Source organism: Diplotaxodon limnothrissa, linkage group LG6 (genome assembly GCF_057381915.1).
Source record: "Diplotaxodon limnothrissa isolate DT_005_m linkage group LG6, D_limnothrissa_male_GT1.1, whole genome shotgun sequence".
Taxonomy (NCBI): domain Eukaryota; kingdom Metazoa; phylum Chordata; class Actinopteri; order Cichliformes; family Cichlidae; genus Diplotaxodon; species Diplotaxodon limnothrissa.
In genome coordinates this window covers 13,739,455-13,762,837 of record NC_140601.1, presented here as the reverse complement: position 1 = coordinate 13,762,837, position 23,383 = coordinate 13,739,455, and the positions used below count along the sequence as shown (strand labels likewise).

The 23,383-nt window shown below is 42.6% G+C and overlaps 2 protein-coding genes and 1 pseudogene across 2 annotated transcripts in view; 2 read left to right on the top strand and 1 right to left on the bottom strand.

The window, feature by feature from the left end:
- The window catches only part of LOC146630256 (perforin-1-like), an 84,524-nt gene that overhangs the window by 30,513 nt on the left and 30,628 nt on the right, over nucleotides 1-23,383 (bottom strand). The gene's annotated exons all lie outside the window — the stretch shown is intronic.
- LOC146630259 (somatostatin receptor type 3-like) lies at nucleotides 2,203-2,981 on the top strand (annotated as a pseudogene).
- Nucleotides 3,987-6,678, top strand: LOC146630258 (ras-related C3 botulinum toxin substrate 2-like). Its single transcript, XM_085355365.1, has 5 exons — nucleotides 3,987-4,054; nucleotides 5,389-5,498; nucleotides 5,612-5,682; nucleotides 6,082-6,241; nucleotides 6,548-6,678. Exons 1-5 carry the CDS (start codon nucleotides 3,987-3,989, stop codon nucleotides 6,676-6,678), a joined length of 540 nt encoding a protein of 179 aa, XP_085211491.1.

Here is a 23,383-nt window from a genome sequence, read left to right as displayed (position 1 = left end):
ATCTTAGGGTCATTGACAGCACAGTTAACACCCTATCTGACTCATTTGCTCAGGCATACCAATGTCCCTCACACATCACCAATGTTCCCTCTAATTTTTCACGTGTCTGAGCAAACTCCCTGAGCGGTCCCTTGGACTACTGTGAGCGACATCAGACGTGTGCACTGTGGTCATGCCAGCATCGAATCCATCCAAGTTACATGGTTTATTCAAATAATCAAATTACAGCATTTATGTTAGACTACTTTTAATTAACTGCTTTAGCCCATTTACAATGAAAATGTAAAAAAAATCTAGCCATTGACCTGTGTAGTATGTTAACACTGAGGTGCATTACTGATGTCATCATAACAGAAAGAGTTAGCAAAGGCCGCAGAGAAAAGGGCAACAGCCTCAGAATTAATCAGACGCGATAGGCTCAGTGGACCCTCAGAGTTCAGTTCCATATTGCATAACTGAACAATACGAATACAAGCATGCTGATCCACACAGGTATGCACACAGGTGTACACACGGGTATTCACAGACGCGGACTACAGCTTTCTTGGCTGCTGCCTCAAAGCACATTGTGCGCTGTCTATCTTGCGTGCTGCACAATATCGTTTATTATTTAGTATCTACTGATATCTACTGCTAGCTAGTTTATTGTGATGGTGCTGTTTTTTTTATTATGTTGCTCTTTGTTGTTTGCTTTCTCTTGTGTTTTTTTTCTCCATACAGGTGACCCAGGTGTTTTTTTTTTGTTGTTTTTTTTCTTTCTTCCCCCCTTTCTCACCGTCTCTTCTCCCCTTTGGTTTTCTTTCTCTCCCTCTCTTTCTTTCATTCTTTCTCCCTGTCCTATCCCCCAGTCATGTCTGTCCCGTTTGTAGCAACTGAAAATAAAATAAATTCATAATTATAATAAAGGTCAATCAAATGGACCAATATGGCAAGGCCATGATGATCCACTTGGTAAAATAAATCCGCTTGGCATCTTTCTTGGCCTTAAGACAACAATTCTGATGGCTAAAGATCCAAACGGGACACACACAAAAAAAAAGAAAAAAAAAAGAAGCCTGTTAAAACATTTAAATACCCCTAAAGCTCACATTAGCTAGTTATATAGTATTGTTGTCTAGATGCAAAAAAATGTCACTTGTGAGTTTTACAGAGAAGACATAAACACTAAACATGCAGCAAAAGTCTCCTGCCCACTTGAAACCAAGAACAATACAGCACTTGAGTGCCGGCTGTCTCCAGGCAACCTCAAGGTAACAAGACTTCCCAAGTTGCTGTCTATCCAATAATAATTTAAAGTCCATACTAGCAAAGAACAATCTAAGACGTGATGGGAAATCTGTTACCTTTACACAGTCAGCCTAGATGTTTCCTCTAAAACTCTAAAACACAATTATAATGCAGTTTAGTTGGAGTTTCATGGACCTGGATTAACGTTACATTAATGATAATCCAGGTGCTAATCTAAGCTAAATAACACCTAGCACCTTTCTTACTCCTAAGGGTTTTACATAAATTCTATACTTTGACAAAAACTATTATTATGTACTATATTTATATTTTAAAGTTAAGCAACAAGTTTGCTGCAGTGTGTATAATTGCATGCAAACTGTGTGCTGTGTGTATTCCACCATGTAAAGCGGGGTTCCCCAATCCCAGTCCACGGGGGCCAGTGTCCCTGCAGGTTTTAGATCTCACCCTGGGTCAACACACCTGAATCACATGATTAGTTGATTACCAGGCCTCTGGAGAACTTCAAGACATGTTAAGAAGGTAATTTATTCATTTAAATCAGCTGTGATGGATCAAGGACACATCTAAAACCTGCAGGGACACCGGCCCTCGTGGACTGGGATTGGGGACCCCTGATGTAAAGGATGCTACAAAGGATGAAGCATTTTCTCCAACAACAGATCTGCTCAAACAGAAACTGAAAACAGAACTCAGGAAAGGTCCCAGAACAAACTTTATAGCTTTACAAACACATTTCAGTGGACAAACAACCAACACGGCTGATTTGTTGGAAGAGTTGGTTAACTGGACATCTCCAAAATGTTAGAATACACCTTTAATGCATTAATTGCTTTATATTTCATGTCCACATGAAGTGTGCTAAATTAATTAACTTTGCTTTCTGTAGGGCTGCTGATCTTCTACTGATGTGAGCTTACCAACAACTGTTGCCTGATAGTCGTTAACGCCTCAATGGAGCTCATCCAGTTTGCTTTGCTGCCTCAGGAAGTCCCTACAGCTACCTGGAGCAACACCTCTGCCCCCTCCTACTCTCATTTCCTGCTCCTTTCTGCTCCCTCCGAACCGCTTCACAGCTTCAACCAAGATGACACTTCGTTTCTCCTTAACAGCTCCTGTCAAAATTGCACCAAAAGTAAACCAGGATCCCTCCCTGGCTTGGCTGGAATCTTCATCCCACTCATTTATGGCATCGTTTGTGTCGTTGGCTTGGTGGGAAACACTCTGGTCATGTTGTTGTCAACTACACAAAACACGAGTCAGTCACAAACATCTACATCCCCAATCTAGCCATTGCAGATGAGTTTTTCATGCTGGGCCTACCCTTCTTGGCGGTACAGAACACTTTGCTCTCGTGGCCTTTCGGCTCTCTGATGTGCCGAGTGGTTATGACAGTGGATGCCATCAACCAGTTTACCAGCATCTTTTGTCTAACTGTGATGTCAGTGGACGGATACCTGGCTGTGGTGAATCCCATCCGCTCTTCTTGGTGGCGGCGCCCCCACGTGGCTAAGGCTATCAGTGGCACCGTTTGGGCGGGGTCCTTTGTGGTGGTGCTGCTGGTAGTGGTGTTTGCGGACGTGCTGAAGGATGATGGGAACTGCAGCATCGTATGGCCTGAACCAGCAGAAGTGTGGAAGACATCGTTTATTGTCTACACGTGCACTGTTGGATTCTTCTGCCCCCTGCTGGTCATCTGCTTGTGCTACCTGCTGATCGTCATCAAGGTATGACTTTTAGAGTAACACTGAAATAATTTGAGCTTTTAAGATAAAGGAGGAAGTTGGAGACATTTTTGAGAAAGTGTAGTCTATTCAATGCTCTTTTCTAAAAATATTACACAGTCTAACTCAGATGGGCAATAGTGAAGTAGGAGCCTTTTATTGTTGATTAAAACACCGCAGCATTAGTGTCATGGCCAACTTAAATCAAACTAGAATCCACAAGTAAACCAATTTCAGCTGCAAACTGTTTTAAGAGTATTGTGGCTTCAGTCAACTAATGTTGATCTACTTGATTGACATTTTATGATTGAGATTTAACTGTTCATCCACTGTCTAAAAAAAGCCATTTCCTTTAAGGCCACTCTTACACCCTCAGGAAAGGGCTAGGGGATGAGGGGATTAACAATGATAAGCTCAGGGGAGAGATAACGAGTCAACTATACTGTTATATCACTCCAACAAAGGATGTCAACAGACTAGAATCTGCTGAAAAGACAAGAAATGGTTAATCAAAGAAAAACTTCACTCTCACATAGGGCACTGGCTGCTCACTACTAGCTCAAACACAGCGCTAAACTCATCGTCAATACGTCAAAGCACATCACTACACAAGCCTCTGCAGGCTGGGAAACAAACACCTAAGGTCACCACAGTACTGACACTGGCGTACACCGAGAAGCTCTCCACAAGCTTGTATCCAGCTATACACTGGCTCCTCAGGAGAAATGGGCGGCAGCTGAACCTGTGGGAGCCTGCTAGGGTTATAACAGCCATCCTCACTTTAAGCCAGCTTTCTTCTGTTCATTATAAACAGGTTGAAAAGCAGTGGTGAACCAGCAACAGGGTCATGTGCAGTGCATGAGGCTGCATAGCTGCAGACCAGTCAGGGTGCCCATGCTGACCTCTGTACATTCATGAAAGCACCAAAAATGGGCACATGAGCATCAGAACTGAACCACGGAGCAACAGAAATACATGGCCTCTATAGCTGTGCCCTCTTTCAGCAACGCAAACATGTTTCAGGACTGGTTTAAAGAGTACAACAACATGTTTAAGGTTGAGAAGCTCCGAGGCCCCACCTCGCAACTTCCAGAACTTAAAGGATCTGTTGCTAGAATCTTGTTGCAGATACAGCATACCTTCAGGGCTCCAGTGGAGTCCATGCTTCAGGGCTGTTTTGGTATCAAAAGGGGGACCTGTGGCCTGTGGTCATAATGGTATCCCTGATCGGTATCTGCATCAGTGTGTGTATACACTGTTACTGTAACTTGTTTTTATGTAAACAAGGTTATAACTTTTCATCTTCCACTTTCACAGTTGCTAATCTTTTTGCAGTCATGATTAACATTGCTCATGTTGACTCATTGTGAATCATGTTGCTGCATCTGTGGGAAACATAAATGAACTTTGGGAACATAATGGCTCCTTCCACACTAAAACTCTGTCTCGGTTATTTTTGTTTAAAAAAAAAAAAAAGAACCTCACTCCTCTCCACAGTGACGTCCTCCTAAACTTACATTACTCAGAAAATCTGCCAACATATGCATAGATGTAAATGGACTACACTCTGTTAATATCACTAATGGCACAGGAGGATGAGTGTATTTAAGTAGTATTTGCACAGACCTAATGGAAAAGCAGAGTGTGCCATGGTTAGCAGGTGTTTCTACATTTTGGGAGAAAAACAGCAATCAGACTGCGTGAATGTTGTTCTTCCAGCAATCTGAACTCTTAACTCTATAAATATGTTTAAACAACAAACAGAATCACGTATATCCTCCCTAACCACCAGCAGGATCTCAGATAGTGTTGACTGTTTGTCATAGTTGTTCTATGTTTGACAGTTTACGTTATTTCAGTGACTTTTCTATTTCAGGAAATCCATCCATCTTTTTAACTACTGGGTCATTAAGTAGGCTGAAGCCCATCCCAGCTGTCATTAGGCAAAGGGCGGGGTAGACCTCGGACAGGCCATAAAACAGGATTAATCTGGTACACTAGTCTCTTTCTTTCTGTAAAAAAAACATCTGTGTCTGCAAACATTTGTGTTATCAGTTTCATTTGAGCCTGAATACATTTTGGATGAAATTTCTCAAGTTTTTAAAATTGAGAAATTAAACTGTTATTCTACTATGAGACCACACGGGGGCAGCCCTGCCTTATTATGTATTATTCTCTCTTACTAGACATGGTTAGGATGGCTTTTGTGTCAAACTAACCAAAGTAATGTTGTTGGTTAATGTTTTTGTGAACAGTGGTATTTCAAGTATGGTCCTGTTTTTTTCTCCATTACAGGAGTTTCACTGGTTAAACAATCAGTGAATTGAAAGATTGTTGAATGAATGAATAACCAATGAAATGAAAGGTTGCCTATGACTTGTTGGCTGATCGCTGACCTTCTCTACTCTCTCCACAGATTCGACAAATATTCAGCTAATGTGATGGTGGACAGCAAGCCGGTCAACCTGGGCCTCTGGGATACAGCTGGACAGGAAGATTATGACAGGCTCCGCTCCGTACAGACTCACACATGCACACACAATAACTAATGGACATAAAGTTACACAGACAGAACTTATATAACATGTCAGCTAATTAAAACTGCAGCAGCTATTCTAATTCTTTGTCTCCTTGTCTCTCCATCCAAGATGTTTTCCTAATCTGCTTCTCCCTGGTTAGCCCGGCATCCTATGAGAACGTCAGAGCTAAGGTGAGTTTTGGCTGTTTTTTATGAGGCCTGTCTCTCAGCTGCCGAGGAACAAAATGTAAAAAAGAACAAACGGAACAAAAGCAGTAATTTATTATAGAGAAAAAAAAATAGGTACTTGGATTACAAAATGGAGAAAAAGCCTAAACAGGTCTAATAATTGATGTGAATGAATGATTGATGCTGTGGGTGAAAGTTGGATGATGTATTTCTCTCATCTTTAATAGCTACAGCATATCATTTGTTTTTCATGCCTTCATCCACCTTTCTGTAACACCTAGCATCAGAGCTTCATCTCCCTCCAACTTTGATTCTGTTTTTTGCCTCTAACACGTTCCTTGATTTTGCGTGTTCCCCTTTCTTGCCTCTTATTTAGTTTTCCTTTACTCTGTATTCTGCCAGTGGTACCCTGAGGTCCGTCACCACTGCCCCTCCACGCCCATCATCCTGGTTGGCACTAAGCTGGATCTGAGGGATGAAAAGGATACCATTGAGAAACTGAAGGACAAGAAGCTGGCGCCTATCACCTATCCACAGGGCCTAGCTCTGGCTAAGGAGATAGGTCAGTCACTCTTACTTTATTTGCTTGAAAAGCACTTTAAGATTTGAAGCTCTCCTCACCAGTGAAGATATGAAACTAGCAGATGAAGATGCTAGAGAACTTTGTAGCCTGACTGCCTCTGCAAATTTTTGTTATTCCCCTCATTTCCTGGCATCACAGTAAAAGTATAGTAGCTGTAGTTGACTATAGTGTTCTTTGAAAGTTGAACTTATTCTTCTCCACTACCAGCAAACCTTTCTTCTCTTACTTTGTCTTTGTAGTTCTTTCTCTTCTTTTATTAACGTATATGTGTCTTCGCATGTATAGATGCAGTCAAATACCTGGAGTGCTCAGCCTTGACCCAGCGTGGTCTGAAGACTGTGTTTGATGAGGCCATTCGTGCCGTCCTCTGCCCTCAGCCCGCCAAGGTCAAGAAGAAGCCCTGCTCGCTGCTGTAAACGGTACGACTGAATAAAACACAGAGGAAGAGGAGGAAGAGAGATTAGACATTTGAGAGAAGAGAGAAACAAAGTGAACTCGCTCATTAAATGAACACATAAAGTAGAGTAGAGGTTTGAGGGCTTATTTTCTTTTCTTTGAACATAAGTCTGAAGCTATTCAATCAAGCCTTTTATTTGTCACATGCAATGTTTACATCTGCAGTGAAATTGGACCCCCCCCCCCCCCCCCCCAAACATACATACGTATCAGCTCCAGTCTTGAGACCACAGCTGACACCGATATGGTAGCTGCATGAAATGATGGTGGTTTTCCTTTAGTGCGAACAACTGCATGTCAATTTCACAGTTGGTCTAACAGTCCGTCACTGGTCTCTCGATCTCCCGTTGGAGAGCTTCTCTGAGATGTTATCAATCTTGTACTCAGAGAGCAGAGACTGCCGTGAGCTTCTCCAAGATCCTATCCGTGCTGCGTTCAATGAGCCCATTTTGAGAAGTCACGACCCGTCCCATCATTTCCATCATAGCGGGCAGCCTTGTGGGGTTTTGAAAAGTCGATTCCGCTTTCCTTGATAAGCCAGGGCCAAGCCAACTCCGAACAGCAAGAACCCTGTTATCATGGTTCCGAAAAGGTAGACGTCTACAGGGAGTGCAGAATTATTAGGCAAGTTGTATTTTTGAGGAATAATTTTATTATTGAACAACAACCATGTTCTCAATGAACCCAAAAAACTCATTAATATCAAAGCTGAATGTTTTTGGAAGTAGTTTTTAGTTTGTTTTTACTTTTAGCTATTTTAGGGGGATATCTGTGTGTGCAGGTGACTATTACTGTGCATAATTATTAGGCAACTTAACAAAAAACAAATATATACCCATTTCAATTATTTATTTTTACCAGTGAAACCAATATAACATCTCCACATTCACAAATATACATTTCTGACATTCAAAAACAAAACAAAAACAAATCAGCGACCAATATAGCCACCTTTCTTTGCAAGGACACTCAAAAGCCTGCCATCCATGGATTCTCAGAGTTTTGATCTGTTCACCATCAACATTGCGTGCAGCAGCAACCACAGCCTCCCACACACTGTTCAGAGAGGTGTACTGTTTTCCCTCCTTGTAAATCTCACATTTGATGATGGACCACAGGTTCTCAATGGGGTTCAGATCAGGTGAACAAGGTGGCCATGTCATTAGTTTTTCTTCTTTTATACCCTTTCTTGCCAGCCACGCTGTGGAGTACTTGGACGCGTGTGATGGAGCATTGTCCTGCATGAAAATCATGTTTTTCTTGAAGGATGCAGACTTCTTCCTGTACCACTGCTTGAAGAAGGTGTCTTCCAGAAACTGGCAGTAGGACTGGGAGTTGAGCTTGACTCCATCCTCAACCCGAAAAGGCCCCACAAGCTCATCTTTGATGATACCAGCCCAAACCAGTACTCCACCTCCACCTTGCTGGCGTCTGAGTCAGACTGGGGCTCTCTGCCCTTTACCAATCCAGCCACGGGCCCATCCATCTGGCCCATCAAGACTCACTCTCATTTCATCAGTCCATAAAACCTTAGAAAAACCAGTCTTGAGATATTTCTTGGCCCAGTCTTGACGTTTCAGCTTGTGTGTCTTGTTCAGTGGTGGTCGTCTTTCAGCCTTTCTTACCTTGGCCATGTCTCTGAGTATTGCACACCTTGTGCTTTTGGGCACTCCAGTGATGTTGCAGCTCTGAAATATGGCCAAACTTGTGGCAAGTGGCATCTTGGCAGCTGCACGCTTGACTTTTCTCAGTTCATGGGCAGTTATTTTGCGCCTTGGTTTTTCCACACGCTTCTTGCGACCCTGTTGACTATTTTGAATGAAACGCTTGATTGTTCGATGATCACGCTTCAGAAGCTTTGCAATTTTGAGACTGCTGCATCCCTCTGCAAGATATCTCACTATTTTTGACTTTTCTGAGCCTGTCAAGTCCTTCTTTTGACCCATTTTGCCAAAGGAAAGGACGTTGCCTAATAATTATGCACACCTGATAAAGGGTGTTGATGTCATTAGACCACACCCCTTCTCATTACAGAGATGCACATCACCTAATATGCTTAATTGGTAGTAGGCTTTCGAGCCTATACAGCTTGGAGTAAGACAACATGCATGAAGAGGATGATGTGGACAAAATACTCATTTGCCTAATAATTCTGCACTCCCTGTACTTTTGATTGTCAGAGTGTTATTTGGGCAGCTGCCTGCCTAATATAACATAACATCACCACAATATTTTACATTAAATGAGGAAATGTATCTTTGTTTCCTCAGCTAAGACTGCTTGGCTGCTGTAGCTTGTGTTTATGTTGAGAGTGACATCTGATTTAAAAGCAAGAAGCAAAAGCCACTGAGCACCATCAGTCAGCACAGAGGCAATGCTACAAATTTAAGGAACGAAGGTCAATTCTTTGTGTGTGTACATGCACAGAGCACATGTGCACACGGTTGTGCAGATTAACTCACAGATGTATATGACAACTCACGTTTGTGGCATTGACATTGTTTTCCAATCTTAACCCTTGTGCGCCCTGGACCAAAAAAAAGCGCGGACCCAGGTCTTGTCACGAAACAGGGCACCGGTTCGTGGTGGGGGCAGATGGGGGTCAGGCGGACCCCCGGCTATAGCGGGTCTCGTCACAGCGTCGGACAAAGGCACCTAATTGGTTGTAACCCTCCATCGATCGCGTAAGTTACGATGGCAAACCTTGGGGTCTGGAGGGACCCCAAAGCGCCACGGCAACAACTCTCAACTTCACATCATCATCATCATCATCGTCTCCTTCTCGAGAGTTTTCGCGTACACCGGCCTCAGTGAGGACCTCGGACTCTCCGTTCCTCCTCGATCTTCTTCCTCCTTCTCCCCCGTTCTCCTGCTCCCCGCAGGCAAGCGCTTAGCCGGATGGGCCCCGGGTTACGCGTAAACCGGCCCAAGTGGGGACCGCGGGCGCTCCATGCTCCGTGGGTACTCTGTGACCCCTTAGTGATCATGATGGGGTATTTCGCCACCCCGAACCACATTCGTAAGTTACGATGGCAAATACTGGGGTCTCAAGGGACCCTGAACCACCGGAGCAAACATCTCTCAACTTCACATCATCATCATCATCATCATCGTCTCCTTCCTCCTTCTCTTTGGTCCTTCTATCCTGCGCTTGCAAACGCTCAGCTTTACAGAGGGTAGTCTTCACGTAAACCGGCCTTCTCCTCAGTTCTCCTGGGCCTCGCTGTTGGACGCTTGGCTTTACAGAGGGCAGAGTTCGCATAAACCGCCCTCCTTGAGGGCCTCAGACTCTCCCTGCCGCCTACCTACCTCCTTCTGCTCCATTCTCCTGCTCGGGTGGGCCCCGAGTTACGCGTAAACCGGCCTAAGTGAGGACCGGGGGTGCTCTCTACTCCGTGGGTACACTGTGACTCCTTAGTAATGGCGATGGGGTAATTCGCAACACCAATGCTCATTCGTAAGTTACGATGGCAAACGCTGGGGTCTGGAGGGACCCCGAACCGCCGGAGCAAACAACTCTCAACTTCACATCATTATCATCATCATCATCATCAATTTCTCCTTCTCGGCAGTGTTCGCGTAAACCGGCCTAAGTGAGGACTTCGGACACTTCCTGCTTCCCCGTCCTGCGACCTCCTTCTGCTCCGTTCTCCTGCTCCTCGCAGGGGAGGGCTTAGCCGGACGGGCCCCGGGTTACGCGTAAACCGGCCTAAGTGAGGACCTCGGACTCTCACAGCCTCCTAGTTCAAAGAACAGTAGTTCAAAGCGGTTACTATTTAAATGGTGTCTAGACAGAAATATTAACTCCTGTTATGACTAAGTTGCTAAGTTACTAGTTAATGAAGTTACCAGTAACATGGTTAATCGCATCCACAGATTCACAGTAAAGATCCCGATTAGCTTCAATGGATCTATAATAAATTTCTGCTAGTTCTAGCGCTTCATTTAAACCGTATGATACTCATACTTACCCAGAGTCAGTGTAAAATAAAATTCTACCTGTGTGAACAAAGTCTGGCTCCTTTAATCCTGCATGACAAACTTCAGGATGCAGGTTTATTGACCCTCTTTCCTGCTGGCACACCTGTGACACCTGAGAGTCAGCTAGAAACTTACAGGAATGTTTACATCATGCAAAGACTGATAGACTCTGTAATACTGTAAATGATCAGTAACTTAGGTTAATACTAAACATTTGTGCCTCTCTGTCTGTGCTGAACCATTTAGAACCAGGTTTTGAGTCAGGCTGCATTGAGTGTGGGACTTAAAAGCATTAGGCTTGAAGATGGTATGAAAATCTCTACTTACCTTCTACGCTATATTTTTGTTACTGATTTATTAATACATTTTACATTGTTTCTTTTGTTTATCAGTAGAGAGAACACAGATTTCAGAGGCGCAAAGAGAAGCACTGTTGCTTCATACTTAATACTTTAAAGCTGCATTAGGGGAAGACAAGAAGCAGAAGTACCTCCAGGCACAGCCGCAGTGAGGGAGCAGACACCTTACACTGAGTTCAGAGAAGTCAGAATTTCAAGAAGCGTCTGAAACAGCTCAGGTTTGGAAAGAAGCCTTTTATGTTGGGTGTTATAAAAAATATACACATATTTATAAATACATTTTATAACAACAACTATAATATTATTATAAATAGTAGTTATTCTCTTATTATTATAAATAAATATCAAACATTTCAGTTGATTTTCTATCACATATATTGTGTTAGCCCTGTGATAAACTGGCAGCCTGTCCTGCTTTTGCCCTGTGGCAGCTGGGATAGGCTTCAACCTCCCACTGTCACGATCCTGGGTCTTTTGACCCAGCGTTTTAAGTTTTAGGTTATTTTTTGATATTTGTGGTTTATTTTTAAGTTCATTAGGTTATCTAAGCTCATTTGTTTATTTAGATTCCCCTTGTGTCTTCTACCCCTGTGTTTTAGTCTCCCTTTGCCCTTTATGTGTTTCATGCTGCGTGTCTTATGTTATCAAGTTTATATTGTCTTGTCTGCGTCTCATGTTTCCTGTTTTATTTTGAAGGTCTGTGTCCTATGTCAGTGTAGTCAGCTTTGCTTCCTTTGTCTCGTTATGTCAGAGTAGTGTCAGCTGTTTCCCCATGTGTTTCCACTTCCCCCTAATCACCCTTGTGTGTATTTATTCTGTGTGTTTCTGTTCATTCTTTGTCAGGTTGTCTGTTGTTCCATGTCTCCAGGAGTTTCCATGTTTATGTTTTTTGCAACGTTCAAGGTTTTGTTCTTTGCCTTTTGTGTTTAGCATTCAGTTTTCGCAGTTTAGTTCTAGTTAGGTTCTTTCTTGTGTGCATCTGCCTTTTGTTTTTGTACTCTTTTATCAGCCACACTAAACGGCTCGCTTTTAACCTGACCATGTTTTACCCAGCAGACATTTATTTCAGTGACTCTTTTGAATGTAACGGACTTTGGATTATTTCCTGTGCAGGAGGAGGAGAAGGAGGCTATTCAGATGACCCGGATAGCCACGGCTAACCCAAGGTTTCTGGATTTTTTTGCCTGATGATTTAAAGAACTTTGTTACTGCCTCAACCTCAGTAGTAATATAACTTTTTAACTAGTTTAGGAGCATTTCACTTTTCTTTTGTGCTCTGAAAGACACAGAGGCTAGTAGTTTTTAAAACAGAGTACCACAAACAACATGTATCCCTTTAGAAATAAACTTTTCTTGTGATACTTCTAAAAACCACATATTCTTAACTAGCCACAATAGCACTGTATCGACCCCCCAATGTTCCTTTAATGCAACCTATAATTGTCTAGTAGCCACACAAACGCACTGCAACAGTAAGACTTGATGATTAGACAGAGGGGGTTACAGGTAGGGCCCCAACAGTCAGCAAAACAAGTCATAAAACAATAAAAGCTGCATACTTATCAAGAGCATCCCAGCACACACATCCCAACTGTAGTTCCATAGTTTTTCACCTTTTTTCTTTACAAACTGCTCTTTTCATCTCTCCATGTCAGAGGTCAACTGAAACCAAGTCCACCTATATAAAAACACCCCATCAGACATGAAGGAAATTGCCTTCCCGGGTTTCCTCCGTGGCGTGAGCGATAAGCAGAGTTTGTCCTTTCCTTATAAGACTCCTAATTATTCAAAGTAACACTCAGGTATGCCGTTCAGCGGGGTTAGTTACGATATCGGGAGCAGTTAGGAGAACAAAGTGATACAGAAACTGTTCAGATTGCTTTCCCAGAATCAACTCAAAGGTTTATTTGATACACAGCAGTTTATATAGAGAAAAAAAAGGTTCGTGTGTCAGCTTTCCCAGTTCAAACCGGTACAGACTAAATAAGGAAACGTCTTCCTGCCTTCTGAGCAAAGTATCCCTTGTGTAGTTTATCAGTTCAGCTATAATTTATGATCATCCCAGCAAAATACACTCCTAGACATAAAATACAGAGTTCTTTCATTAGTGAATTCTGAAACAAACCACCTAGCCTTTAACGAGCCTTTTTCTAAGAGATAAGGAAGGGAGGATGGGAGTAGGGAAGTGGTCTCATCTCTGTGGTGTTTTCGACCTTGAGGTACCAGCTTGTGAGTCCTACACATTAATTCTTGGGTCACAGAGAAAGAGAAAAACAACTAGTAGATGAGCCTTATTGAGTAACAGTTTTCCTGTATAAAACAATATCCTGTAAATGCTTACCGTGGTATCAAAATACCTAACAGTTTCCCCTCTTTTATTATTTTTAAAAATAATAACTCAAATAGAAAGGAAAAATCACAAATGTAATAACATAATATAAAGATAAATCATAAATGTGAAACAAATTATAAATGTGCCTTCGAGTGAGCTTAATATCAAAATCTTAAAAAGAAGAAAAGAAAAAGAAGAAAACGTCAGTCTCTTCTTTGACGATTGAGTAATTCACAATCTAATGCTCAATACAGACATCAGGATCATCATTGATGACATCTGACACATAATCTGGGTCAATTTGTGCCAATTGCAAATACATTGAAGTAGCTGTAGTAGTAGCTATACGGGTTATCATTGAACGTACACAGGGTACCACACAACAGGCAATAATCATCAAAAACAAAATAATACATGCTACAATGGTTACAAAAGCTACAATTAGTTCCTTCCATTTTCCAAACGTGTCCTGCAGCCACTTGTCTATCCACTGACCGTGACCTGCATTGGCTCTTAGTTCTATCTGCAATGCTTCAAGTTTATTCATAGCCTGTGTGAATGAACCGTTAGGGGCGGTATTATTGGGAATGAAAGTACAACAAACATCTCCGAACATCGCACAAACACCTCCTTTCTCAGCTAACAGCATGTCTAAGGCCATCCTATTTTGCATGGTCATTAAAGAGGTAGCCGACATCTGTTCTCCTAGGGCCTTAAGGGCCGTATTGGTCAAATTAGTAAGTCTTTGCTGATTGTAATAAACATAATTGATCCAGGCTACATTTTTGTTTACCTGTATATGCGGTATTAGTGAGGCAAACCCTGCAGATATTTCCCCTTGTGCCTTCAATTCCCTTGGTATCCCGCGTGGAACCCCTATAGCATCTATGTAAACGTTATGTGAGTAAGCGGAGCGTTTTGTACGTCTGCTGGATACAGGCAGATCTGAGGTTTGTTGTATTAGTAGTTCTTGAGCTAAAGTTACTAGACCGCAGGTACCGGTCCAATTAACAGGTAAAGCCACTCTAAGGGTATTATTGCACATCCAATAAGCATGTGGGATTGGTCTGGTCAGGCGCGAAGCTGTAAAGCCTTTTAATATGCCTCCCCAGTACGAGTCGTTTAGTGTGTTGGGCGAATGCAGGATTGTGGAGTTATCTGAATGCGTACTTATATATGCATATAGATAAAAAAACATATGTTTATGTTGTGTCCTGTCAACACTCGCTGCTAGCCATGTTTCATTACAACGTGCTCCTGGAGAGTCAGAAAAAAATGTATAGTTTTGCGCGTCATAATTTATGTTTTCAAGTTTTGGTCGGTGTATGCATGTCATCAAGATATTTGGGTGATGGCGCACCTGTTTTGGGGGCGAGAGAGGTTCAGTGCGGTCTTCGGGGCGCTTCATTGGGTTACAGGGGTGGGTAGAGTCGTTAATCATGCTAACATCCTTACTAGAGACTTGTCCTGTGTATATGAGTAGACAATCTAAAGGACTTAGTTCCACTCGCACCGCTTCAATCAGGGTTACTGTTAAGGGCCCCTTTTCATCATTTTTGAATAGCATCTTTGTCAGGGGAAAACCTGAGATTGGGTATCCCACTATAACCTGTTCTGGATTACCCTTTGAACAGACATAACAATTGCTGTTTCCTAAATCACGAGCAGCTGTTCTAGCATTTTCATACCAGGAGTTGACTCCTGCTCTAGAGGGCGCATAAAATGGTTTATTAGTGGCGTCTATGTTGCCATTTACTGATTTTAGGGAGCGTGAGGAGTGCATTAAGTAGGTGTCTCGCAAAATAGAGCATGAAGTATCGTCAGCAAAATATGACCTGCAAAAATGTGAACATGGTTGCAGTTTACAATACAAAATAGCAAAGAAAAATCCTAAGGTTAATGCGATAAGTATGATAAATAACCTAAATATATAAGAAAAACAGTTCTTCAGTCGTCTTCTGGCCTGGTCCCAGGTTTGAGAGACATTGAATAAGCGCCGTATGATGACAATGGGCATTTCATTTTCTCCATTATCAGGATGGAGTGAGTCTAGCTTTATCAGGTTAGACATCATGTGGTACTTTTGGCTTTCTATTCCTGCTGGATGTTCGAGTACCTTGCTGTGGCTCTTTCAGACGTTGTGTGTTAATCAGTGATTGTGTGTGTGCACTGGATCCGGGCGCTGGCTCGCCTGAGATGTCATCTACCCGTGTGTGTTTATTTGCTCTAGTTCCGGGCGCTGGCTCGCCGGAGATGTCGTCTGCTTGATCCGACGCCTGAGATGGTCCGATTGGGCTGGTCTTAACCCTGCTGGCATGAATCCACTGAGGTTGTCCGTCCGTAAGGATGCTGGTTCTCGTCACTGCCAGTACAGTCTGGGGGCTGGAAAACGCGGCCTCCCCGAGTGTTCTTGGTTTTAGTGACTTCACCAGTACCGCGTCCCCTGGTCTCCACTTGTGGGTTGGATCTGTGGAGGGGAGAGGCTGGGAGAGACAAACTTTCTGATAGTTATTATTCAGTGTTTCTACCAGATTGTGGACATAGTCGGACAATGCAGTGTCTATGTCCCCTTCCAATAGCGGTGCCCCTCTGGAAGCTGACCATGGTGTTGGAAATGGTCTTCCCATGATTATTTCAAATGGAGATAATTTGGTTGCTGCGGATGGAGTCATTCTAATCTCGCAGAGGATTTGAGGAAGTAGTTTGATCCAGGTCATTCCTGTTTCTATCATTGCTTTAGTCAGGCGATTTTTTATGGTCCTATTCATTCTTTCTACAACTCCTGAACTCTGAGGATGGTATGGCACATGATATTTCCAGTCTATTCCTAGAGTTTTAGTACACTTTTGAATTACTTCTGATGTAAATGAAGGTCCTCTATCACTGTTAATTTGGTGAGGTATTCCGAATCTGGGTATTATTTCATTGCACAACTTTTGACAGACTACTTCTGCAGTTTCTTTTGATGTTGGATAAGCTTCTACCCATTTACTAAATTGATCCACTATTACCAGTAAGTACTTGATGCTTCCTTGTGCTGGCATGTGTGTGAAATCAATTTGTAATGTATGAAATGGAAAATCTGGTTGTGGTAAATGCTGATGTTCTGCTTTTGGTCTTCCTACATTAGTTCGTGCACATGTTAGACAGGTTGCTAATATGCTTTTTACTGCATGCAATGTTTTCTCAATTACAAATCTTGATTTTATTGCTCCTATTACCCCTCTTTGTCCGACATGACTCACACCGTGAAAATGTCGGACAAGGACTGGCAGCAGGGAAGATGGGAGGGCAATCAAACCCTCAAGGTTTTTATATAGGCCATCTCTGTCATCTAAGGTACAGCCATTATTCTCCCAATAGGTGTAATCACATGCAGATGCTTGCTCTTGTATGAATTTTAAATCAACATTTGTGTCTAAATAGTCTGGGAGTGTAACAAGTGGCAACTGTAGGGGCACAGATAATACTTCCTGTGGAGGTGGGAGCTGTGATGCAGCTGCAGCTTTGGCTGTCACGTCTGCTAGAGCATTACCTGTTGCTTCGTCTGTGTCAGCTGTACTGTGTCCTTTCGTTTTTACAACTGCAACGGCCGATGGCAGCTGTATAGCCTGCAAAAGTCTCTGCACAAGATCAGAATTAGCAATCGGTTTTCCATCAGCAGATCTAAATCCTCTTTGTCTCCACAATGTGCCAAAGTCATGTACGACGCCAAACGCATAGCGGCTGTCTGTGTAAATTGTCACATGCTTATCCAAATGGAGCTCACAGGCGCGTATTAAAGCCATGAGCTCTGCTTTTTGTGCTGATTGAAATGGTAATGAGTGAGCCTCTAGTATGATGTCAGGCAATGTCACCACTGAATAGCCACAAAGAAATGAGTTGTCATTCGGCCTTGAACAGGACCCGTCCACATAAACCGTGGCTGAGTCTGGGATAGGTGTTTGCTCTAAATCTGGACGTGGTGCTGTGGATTCGTGTATTCGTGTCATGCAGTCATGATCATCAAGCATGTCTGAGCCATCCTGTCGGTCAGAAGAACACAGCATATGGATCAATAAATGTGCTGGCGAATTGGGTGTGCTGCTCGCTTTTATGGTGAGGTTTGCTGTGGAGGTCAGTGTAGCTTCATAACCTGAGCGACGTTGTGCGGTCATGTGTTGTGTAGTTATGTTTGCTAGAATGGTCGTGACCTGGTGATTGGTGTGTAGAATAGTGTCATGTGAGAGTGTAAGCTTCTCGCAGTCCCTTATCATGATAGAGCAAGCTGCTACTGCTCTCAGGCAGGCCGGCATCCCCTGAACTACTGCTGGCAATACCTTTGAATAGAAGGCTACTGGACGGTAGCCACTGCCATGCTCTTGGGCCAGTACACCTGTGCAGGTCATGCCGTTCTCTGTAACGTACAGATGGAAAGGTAAGTGGTAGTCAGGCAGACCCAAACAAGGGGCGGAGGTCAGCGCTCCCTTTAATGCATTGAAAGAGGCAGTCATTTCTGTGGACCACAGTATTCGAGGAGGCTTGTCTTTTTTGCAGCATTCACGCAGAATGTGGTCATGAAAAGAACAGTCTGGTATCCACTGTCTGCAATAGTTCACCATGCCTAAGAAGGACAGCATTTCCTTCTGTGTAGTAGGCCGAGGGACGGAGGTCACAGCTTTGACCCTGTCTGTAGTCATGGAACGTTTTCCGTGAGACAGTGTAAATCCCAAATATTGAACAGAAGTCTGACAGTACTGCATTTTCTTTGCAGATGCTTTGTGGCCAGTCTTTTGGAGGTGCTGGAGAAGCATGTGTGTAGCAGTTTGACACAATTCCTCACTCGGAGCACAGAGGAGGAGATCGTCCACATACTGGATCAGAGTACAGCCCTCAGGAGGAGCGAAGCTGTCCAGGGTAGCACGGATCACCATTGAGAAAGCAGCAGGGCTGTCTATCATGCCTTGAGGCAGACGAGTCCAAGTGTACTGCTTATTTCTATGTGTAAATGCAAATAACGGCTGTGTATCTACATGCACAGGCACTGAGAAAAAGGCAGAGCATAAATCCACCACGGTAAAATGTGTGGCTGTGGATGGAATACATGTCAATATGCTGGGGACATCTGGGACCAGAGGTGGCAAAGGGATAATGACTGCATTAATTTGTCTTAAGTCTTGTGTAAAACGCCATACGTCAGGTTTGTTAGGCTTTGGCACAGGATTGACAGGAGTATTATATGGAGATACTGTAGGCTTTATCACTCCTGTAGTCAATAAATCTCCTATGATGACATCTAGGGCTGAGGCTTTTTCGACAGAAATGGGATACTGCTTGACATATACTGGCGTGTTGTTTTTTAGCTGTGCGTGATAAGGTATACAGTCAATAAATCCTACATCATTCTCACCTTTAGACCACAATGTCATATTCTGGTATTCAGCTGGCAACGTAAGTGCAGAAATAGTACAGTGGATAGGATAGGTTAGATCTATGTGACGACATGGTGTAGTTATGTCATAACCTATGTCTGAGTTATGTGACAAAACCACTGTTTGGCCTTCACTTGTGTGAGCAGTTATCATGTTGTTGAACAGTGTGAGAGAAACAAAAGTGTGGCTCCCAGATATGGGATTACCTGGCAGTGGTTTTTGAACACGTCTTTGGCACAGTGTGTGTCGTGGAATACCAGACAAAAAGGTGTTGAGTTCATTCTCTGCTGAGCCGTCCAGCTGACACAGAGGCTGTTCCTTCTCCATGGTACATAAGGCAGAGAAAACATAGCTGTTATCAGTATCAGCAAACATTTCACCTTTTGTGTTAAATGAAATACACAAATTCATTTTTGCCATTAGATCTCTGCCTAATAAATTCACAGGCGAGTTTGGAATAATTACAAATGGATGATATGTGATTTCATCTGGTTTAGAGCCCCAACGTGTCTTTAGAGAATGAGTTTTAGGGCATTGCACTACAGTTCCATTAATTCCCATAGTGTTGATGCACACAGAGGACACAGGCCCATTATAGAATTTCCCAGACAGTGAACTTTTAGTGGCTCCACTATCCACTAAAAATGGGTATTTTTTACCATCTATTTCTACTTGTAGCATGGGCAAATGTTCTGTGTTAGGGGACAGCTGCAGATGCAGCATCGTGTGTAGTGCTTCACACTGCTGTCCCTCATCCTCACCTGGGCCTCCCTAGTAGCGACCCAGCCGGGGATTATCAGGTGATGGGAAAAGATCATGGTGAGAATTGTAACGCACCCTTTCCCATTCTGATTCATGCTCTGGGTGTCTGCGGTTACTGGAAAACTGAGCTAAATTTGCACCTCTAGCTTGTCTGCTTTGTGGGTTATAATGTGGGTTGTAAGGCTGCGGCCTAGATGTGGGGCCATTATTGCATGCTTCTTGTGGTTGCCAGTTACCTTGACTGGAAGAGCTCTGCTGACGCCTAGTGGCGGGAACTTGTACTGCGTTCTGTGGTTGAGGCGTGTGTGACCTGTTGGTGGCTGCAAAGCGACACTCTCTGTACCAGTGTCCTGTCCTTCCACAGTAAAAACAAACATCTCTATTCTTACCATTCCGTCCTCTGAAACTTCCTTGCTGTGCTGGAGCGGGTAGTCCTGCATACATTAATTTCTCACTTTCCTCTGAGCCTTGAACATCAAAATTCAACATCATCTTAACACTGTTAGCTTTTGTGATAGTAGGAAAAAGGTCTGCACTGGCCTTCAGTTGTACAAGCTTTAAGAAAGCATCTTTACTCAATTCGTAGAGATTATTAGTAGCTGTCACTTTTAGCAACTGAGAGCATTCGGGGTGGATATTGTTCAAAAAGGTGGTGATGAAAATCTGATCATTACCATACTCTGGCATGCATGCCTCATCAGTCCAACAGTGCATAAAGCGTTTTATGAATACTAGGATAGATTCATCAGGCTTCTGTTTACACATAGTTACTGCATTTAAGTCAATTTTGTCTCTGGACATTGTGAGCAGGAATTTCTTTAGATTCTTAAAGAAATCGGCGACTTTGTCATTATTTACCCACAAAAACTCTGCAGTTGTGGATGCTTTATCATGCTTTGGGTCTAATTCACCTATCTCTTCTATGAGTTGTGACTCGGTTACTCCAGGAATGCATTGACACAATATGTACCTGTAATCCGGACCACCCAAATGGTGATATCTGGTACTTCTCTGTAGTGCAGAGACAAAGGCTGTAGGATTTTTAAGAGGATTGGGAAGCTCTTTAATAGTTGTCACTAATTCTGAGATTTTAGGGGGCTGAATACAACACTGATCTCCTATTATCATAAAGGGGTAGGCGTCATTGACGTCACTAGATTTTGGGTCTGTTTGTTTACTACCGCGAGTGTTGGCGTGAGGACCTTTGTCATTCCGGCTTTGTTTTTCCTTTTTTTCTTTTAGATAAGTCTTTATTAAAGTTCGGGTAACAGGTATTTCTTTAGCTACCTCTAAACCTCTAGCTACGATATCGTGGCGTTTCATGTGGGTGTCTATTGTGGACACTGCCTGATGCAAAAGTTTTTCTTCATAGACGTCTAAATTGTTTTTCATAAGTTCCTCACATTCTTCTTTCAAAAGTTTTTCTCTCTTTCTATGTTCTGCTAATTCTTCCTCGCGGCGTATATATTGTTTTTCCTGATCTTGTTCAATTAGGTGGCTGAGACCCGTTGCATGTGATTCAGGTTCTGTGTCACTGTCTTTTAAGCTGGTTGGATCAAAGCGCTGACGTTGTTTGCATGCGGCTGCTGCAGCAACTATTAATTCGGTCTCATCTTCGTAAGGCGGTGGGGCTGTGGGCTGAATGGCTGAGCATGCAAGACTATCTTTTCCCGCGGTAGATTTATTTTCTATGCTGGAGCCTGCACTAGTTTTATTTGATGTAAAAGTATCTACACCTGGTTCCGGTCCCTTTTTCCATAGTGGTAACATTTGATGCATCACGTCGCGGCATTCTATCATATATTTTCTACAGGACTTTTTAAGCAGACTACTTTTCTTATCACAAATGATATTCAACATTTCTACTGACCTGTTTTCTGGCGATAATCGTTCGGGATAAGGCTCCGGAAATAAATTAGAATGCATTGAACTTATAGTCCGTAAGTTGTAAACAAAGTCAGTCACATAAGCACTCCCGCATGTTCTGGATACGTAATCATGGAAGTCTTCGCCGATTCGTGGACGTGGGTTACACGTAACCGGAAATGGGAGTCGTACTGAGCTGTTGTTTGAGACTTTAAATTTAATTTTTGTTGGTTTTACAGGTAATTTTGATTTTTTATCGGACTTGTCTGTGGTTTTTGAATTATTCTGACCCATGTTCAGTGATTTCCAGAGGGGTTTACACGCTTGAAGGATTTATGTTAGTATTTTCGCTGCGGCACAGCTGAGGTTACTTTAAATTTATTGCTAGCAATTTTTTGTTTGTGTGAGCAACTCTCACTTAGCGAGCAACTTCTCGCCTGACGAGCAACTTCTCGTAAAACAACAGGCAACTTCCTGTGTCTTTCTGCTTTTAATTTACTGCTTTTAACCCTTGTGTGGTAATCGGGTCTGTGAGACCCGTTTTCAGTTTTCTTTCGTTTTTTTTTTTTTTTTTTTAACAAAATTAAATTTAATTATTTACTAGCTTTCTGTGAGTGAGCAACTTCTCACTTTTTAACGTACGTTTCAAGATAACAGGCAACTCCCTGTGTCACTCTTTGGTGAGCAACTTCTCACTTAACGAGAAGTATTTAAGACAACAGGCAACTTTCTGTGTCACTTTTCTAAGTGAGCAACTTCTCACTTTTTAGCGTACGTTTAATTAAACAATTAATTATTATTATTTTTTAAACAAAATTAAAATATTCAAGACAACAGGCAACTTCCTGTGTCCACCAACACCACACAAGGGTTAATTTACTTTATTCGGGGACTGAGGAAGTCAGTCAGTGTATCTCTCTGGATCACTAAGTGAAACTTCGTCAGCATATCCCGTTTCTTTATGGATCGATCACTGAGAGAGGTATAATAGGTCTTTATATAAATATGAAAGACGCATATTTACCTTCTGTCAGGAATCCCACTTCTGACACCAAAATTGAAGGAAATTGCCTTCCCGGGTTTCCTCCGTGGCGTGAGCGATAAGCAGAGTTTGTCCTTTCCTTATAAGACTCCTAATTATTCAAAGTAACACTCAGGTATGCCGTTCAGCGGGGTTAGTTACGATATCGGGAGCAGTTAGGAGAACAAAGTGATACAGAAACTGTTCAGATTGCTTTCCCAGAATCAACTCAAAGGTTTATTTGATACACAGCAGTTTATATAGAGAAAAAAAAGGTTCGTGTGTCAGCTTTCCCAGTTCAAACCGGTACAGACTAAATAAGGAAACGTCTTCCTGCCTTCTGAGCAAAGTATCCCTTGTGTAGTTTATCAGTTCAGCTATAATTTATGATCATCCCAGCAAAATACACTCCTAGACATAAAATACAGAGTTCTTTCATTAGTGAATTCTGAAACAAACCACCTAGCCTTTAACGAGCCTTTTTCTAAGAGATAAGGAAGGGAGGATGGGAGTAGGGAAGTGGTCTCATCTCTGTGGTGTTTTCGACCTTGAGGTACCAGCTTGTGAGTCCTACACATTAATTCTTGGGTCACAGAGAAAGAGAAAAACAACTAGTAGATGAGCCTTATTGAGTAACAGTTTTCCTGTATAAAACAATATCCTGTAAATGCTTACCGTGGTATCAAAATACCTAACAAGACACACAGTATTTTCCTCAGCACTTCACAACTTTCGCAAGGTATATCGTTTTAACTTTTTTTTTTCGGACCCCGGACACAGCGCTGTGAGGTAGTTAGCACACAATTTGGCCATGTAGAAAGCATCGTTTGTTTGGAACGCGTCATCACTGTTCATAAGAGTTTAATTTAATCAAACCTAATTTTAGGATCTACGTGGCTCCTCATCACTCGCCGATTCATCATTTTATTTAAA

Coding starts and splice junctions, on each gene's coding strand:
- LOC146630258 (XM_085355365.1), top strand. CDS start 3,987: ATGTTTCAGGACTGGTTTAAAGAGTACAACAACATGTTTAAGGTTGAG. Junction 4,055..5,388: donor AAGCTCCGAGGCCCCACCTC/GCAACTTCCAGA, acceptor CTCTCTCCACAG/ATTCGACAAATATTCAGCTA. Junction 5,499..5,611: donor GCTCCGCTCCGTACAGACTC/ACACATGCACAC, acceptor CTCCTTGTCTCT/CCATCCAAGATGTTTTCCTA.